The sequence below is a fragment of the Haplochromis burtoni genome, unplaced genomic scaffold (genome assembly GCF_018398535.1).
Source record: "Haplochromis burtoni strain Fernald_Lab_line unplaced genomic scaffold, NCSU_Asbu1 Contig_930, whole genome shotgun sequence".
Taxonomy (NCBI): domain Eukaryota; kingdom Metazoa; phylum Chordata; class Actinopteri; order Cichliformes; family Cichlidae; genus Haplochromis; species Haplochromis burtoni.
The window spans coordinates 85,007-89,845 of NW_024583291.1; the positions used below are offsets into that span (position 1 = coordinate 85,007).

The following is a 4,839-nucleotide window of genomic DNA, read 5'->3' on the forward strand; positions in this document are numbered from 1 at the left end:
TAAGGTTAATGGGCATTCGATCAGTTAGTTAGTTAGTATCGATTTAAAACAGAACAGTGGTAACAACAGCAGCTACGGGCAATCTAAAGTTTGAGGTTTTAAATAGGCTGCATACATTTCAATGGGAGCAACAGGACGACCAAATGTCACTGATTTTACTACAGTGTAGGACAGATTGTAGGGTAGCAAACATCGCCGGAAAACAATTTTTTTTTTTACACCCAGGTTACCTGGTGTAATGTTTTTCAGCTAAAAAGAAACATGGTCTGACTCCTATCTAACTATATAAAGAGTAACTGAAGGTTAAATGCAGCTAATATGTCCTGTTTTAAGCCAGGCACTTCCACCTCTGCTCCGCAGTGTCTCAGCCACCATCAGGGGAGAGGCGAGCTGGAACAAACCATTTTGGGGGGGGGTGTATCTATACTTTTGTTGTTAAAATGTTACGTCTCAACCAAGTACTGTATGCTTTTTATATTTTTAGTAGTGTGTCACACAAACAACAAATATTGTCAAAAAAGTAAGAAATCTTTGGGGGTGCTTTGATTCATTTTGGGGGTGCTTCCAAAAATGGGCTAAAATTGCCCCTGTCTGAGGACAAAGAGTATGGCTGTGCTGTCTACTACTGTTAACCAAATGAAACCCCGACATTCCTTTAACAAGTATCCCTGTGTGCTTCTGCCCTTCAGCCCCTCCATAGATCACTGTAACACCAGTTTTGATGCTGTGGCAAAGATTCGAGGAGAGACTTTCTTCTTCAAAGGTCTGAAAACAGATTTTTATAAATGTAGTTTATGTAGTTTAACTATGGAAGATGTATCTATAGTAACAGGATACCACAATTCATTATTTTCATTGGGTCATTGCTTCAGGTCCGATGATGTGGAGGGTCAATGGCGGAGGCTTGGTGTCGGGGCGCGGTTCTTCAGTGAGGAGGTTGTGGAGGGGTCTACCCCCTGACCTGCTTCATCTTCAAGCTGTGCTGGAGAGGCGCTCGGATCATGCGATCATCTTTATCAGTGGTGCAGTACAGTAACCTACTTGTGAGAGGGGTAAAACGGTGTAAAGGCCACAACAGTCAGTGCAGATTACGCACCATGACTGGCTATTAAAATCGTTACTGAAACTGTTTAAAAAATCTAAGAAGATTCCTTATTTCTTTATTTCTGTAACAATTGATTGACGTGAGTTTTTTTTTAGCTCATATCTCTTCTAGCCTTTACATTTTGCACACTGAAGTACACTGAATGTGTTCTTCAAAATGGTCTCTTTCATAAAATTTGCCTATAGCCATTCCTGAATTACTTTTCAAGCAAGCAGTGATACGTTTGAGAGATAGTGATGTCTTCAGAAAGCAGAACTTGTTGAGATTTATGAGATTATTACTTACTTCCTGCTACTTTCAGAAGACCTACATGCACCTGTCCTATAGCATCTTTGAACATCTCCTACAGTTTGGCTGTAGATTACATTCTCTATAACCAAAATACAGTTAGCACAGTTAAGGACTAAATTCTCCAGCATCAAAACTGATGTGTCCAATTATTAAACTTTATCTGGCCTTGGATGTGGCTTCAGGTTTTTAAACCTTTCCTTCTTATTTCTTTGGCAACAGACATCCACTGCCTAGAACATGCATGCAATGATAAAGTGAGAGTGTAAACACAAAATAATACATCAAAGCAGTCACAGTGGACAAGCTTAAACCTTTTTGAAACAATCGATGGTGTTTCACTGCGAATCATCGAACTGGCTTACTAACCTTTTCATGTGACATCTCGCTGCAGGTCACCAGTTCTGGCTCTTCAAGGACCTGTCTCTGCAAGAAGGCTACCCTCAGCCCCTGTCTGCTCTCAGGACGGGCGTCAGCTTAGATTTAGCAGACACTGATAACGACGATGATGACGAGCAGGCAGCAGGAGCATTAGAGAGATGGGGCCTGGTCTGGGACCCGGAGGAGGGGGCTGTGTGGGGAAAAATTGGAGATGCCAAACAAGAGAATCAAGGAGACACCTGGACACAACTGCTCAAAGAGGGTGTGAATGGAATCACTACAGACACTAATGGTGAGGATCTGATTCATGTGTGAGGTCTTTCTATTAAAGGATCAAATAAACGGACAAAGTTGACTTAATTTAACTAGAACCAGACTAAATTCAGTGAAGTTTCTTTTCTTTCTCTCCAGGCTCTGTCTATCTCTTTAAAGGAGAGTCCTACTGGAAGTTCATGTTTCCAGGTTCATCACTGCATGATGGATACCCACGATCCTCTGCTGCAGACTGGCTGGGCTGCACTGACTCATCCTCACCTGGGATGCAGGACCTCTCCTTTTCACTGTCATCACCTGGAGGAAGAGAGGAGCTCAGGGAGAGTTGGAGATATCGGGGAGAGGAGGAAGAACTGATAAAAAGAAAGCGGGTCAGAGACAGAACTAAACACAAAGAGGTGCTGGACAGAGGTTCACACATCTGGACAAAATGCACATGCCGAAACGGAGCCCTGGGGGGCAGGACAACATTTTTGATAGCTGCCTTGCTGCAGGTTACATGGGCACTGTTAGCTGTTTAAAGGTGCACAATGAAAGAAAAAACTGAGGTTTTATTAGACTAAACAGAGTGTGTGTACAACCTTTCCACAAGCACTCGCATCCTCGCCCTGTACTCCTGTCTGAGTGTGAGATTAGAAATGTGCTGCTGGTTTCAGGTAGCAGCGGTGCTAATTACGAGTGCTATTTTAATTAGGAGGCATATTTATTTACCTGTCCACCAGTCATCCGCTCATATTGTGAGTTATGACCAGAAAACTGGTTCCATCTGTGAAGGACTGAAGTTGCCAAAATCAATTATTAACAAAAACAACAATAATAAATAATAATAATAATCACGCAGACATTAACTGACTGATAATTTGACATGTTAGTATTTACAGATATCAGTGTTTTAAATGTATGTATGGATCTCTGTATTACTTTTACATTCGTACTTTACAGCAATACTAATCTATCCCAGGCATCACAGACACTCACCACACTAGAAAATGAAAGTGGTTTGGGGAAGTTAAAATTAAAGAGTCATTTTTAATATATTTTTGATAATATTTTAATTTCAGTTTGACCAGTTTCACCTGCATATTTCACCCCAAATCCACCGTAGCTTTTAAACTAAGTTTCTCTTTATACAGACAAAAAGTGGAGTAGTGGCTTTATTAAGTGGTTTTATCATTTCACCTTCCTGGTTAATTTCTCTTATTGCCGTCCCATAGGTGACAGTCTGCAAGACCACACTGTTTAAAAATAAGGATAAAAATCTATGAAGAAGGAGAATAAATGACATTATTATTATTTTTTATCAAAGCCTAAGTTTACTGCAGTTGAACACAACCTCCAACAGGGCAGTCAGTGATGGAGGTAGCCTTTAGCATGCAGCAGATTTGAGCAGTGTAAATGTACACCAACCAATTTACACTTTTAATAACTCAAAGGGCAGCTGACCCTGACTCAGGTGACATCACTTAAGGACAGCTATCAAACTTAAAAACATTATCCTGCCACATGTTTCAGGTTCAAGGGTCTTTATTCGTCACATGCATAGTTACAACACACAATCAAATGTAACCTGACACGCTCCTTGACTTGAGCAAAAGGGGGGGGCATTATATAATATAACATATACATTAGGTGGATGTGCAGTAGTAGCATGTATGCAGCAAGCAGGTAAAGTCTGCACATTAAGTGAATTAAGTAAGAACAGACAATCGCTTATGAACACATAACAACACACGAGAGAAATAGTTTGAGCTCTATTTTCTGACCATTTATTTTTACCCATTTTCCATTCATCTTAACAGCATTTACATAAACTATGCATTTTAATGGTGCACGTGTGATGTAGTCTCTTAGAAAAAGCATTTCTTACTGCGTCTTCCCTCCTCTGTCTTTTGTTGTTAGAGGTTGTTGTTCTGGCCTGCTGCTGGTATTTCACATGCTTTTTACTTAGTTCGATGTGCTTATGAGCCCTTCTGTTATTTAAAGACTGCCTGCTTGTTCTGAACTCTGATTTTGATCATGATGTTCCTGTAAATAGGGTTTGAAATGAAGTAACTGAAATATGTCAACTTTTGTCAAAGCATTCTGCAGCTGCTGCTTCAACTCCATAATCCACAACAAATGGGGAATATAGTCGAAAAAAATGATCAGTAACTCTAAATGTGTTTTATATTTGAGATTCCTGAAAGGAGCCACGCTTTGCTTTGTTGACAGTGCAAACCCTTGCACTTTTCTCACTGAGCTTCATGACGTTGTCACCTGAAATGGTTTCACCCCACAGGTTTGCCTTGTCAGGGTTCATCTCTGGAATTTCTTGCCTTCTTCATGGGATTTGGGATCATCAGTGCAGAAGTCAGGGTGGTACACAGCTGGCGGCCCTATTTAACAACTGTTAGAATTCATATTATGGCAAGAACCAATCAGGTTTCTTGTGAATGCTTCCTGTGACAATAGCCATCTGCAGCCACAAGATGGCAGGTATGTAAAGGATAGATACAAACAGAGAAGGAGCTTTATGATGCTGAAATGAAAGGTGAGACATCATTTTTACTGTAGTACATTTTAGTTTATGACTATTTTTAGATTTGATTAGGAAGTCAGTCCTTGCCTTCCTTGTCTTAACAGAGCGCCGCTGTATCGTAGGACTGGTTAGAGTCTGATGTTGTACCTGGTATCTGCAGGACCCACTCTTCCAGTTTGTGGGTTACAGCTCCTTTACCACTGGGACTGCTGTTTCCCCTGGTACTTCTCTATTTTCTCATGAACATTTTTCCTGATGTTGGTGCCGTAATGCT

At 40.7% G+C, this 4,839-nt stretch overlaps 1 protein-coding gene across 1 annotated transcript in view; it reads left to right on the forward strand.

The window, feature by feature from the left end:
• Window positions 1-4,256, forward strand: part of mmp17b (matrix metallopeptidase 17b) — a 13,483-nt gene extending 9,227 nt beyond the window's left edge. The window contains exons 9-12 of the mRNA XM_005951178.2: window positions 690-763; window positions 873-1,022; window positions 1,788-2,066; window positions 2,186-4,256. Coding sequence (XP_005951240.1) covers window positions 690-763; window positions 873-1,022; window positions 1,788-2,066; window positions 2,186-2,568 — 886 coding nt within the window. The 3' untranslated portion in view covers window positions 2,569-4,256. The remainder of the gene's footprint in view (window positions 1-689; window positions 764-872; window positions 1,023-1,787; window positions 2,067-2,185) is intronic.
• The last annotated feature ends 583 nt before the right edge of the window (window positions 4,257-4,839 follow it).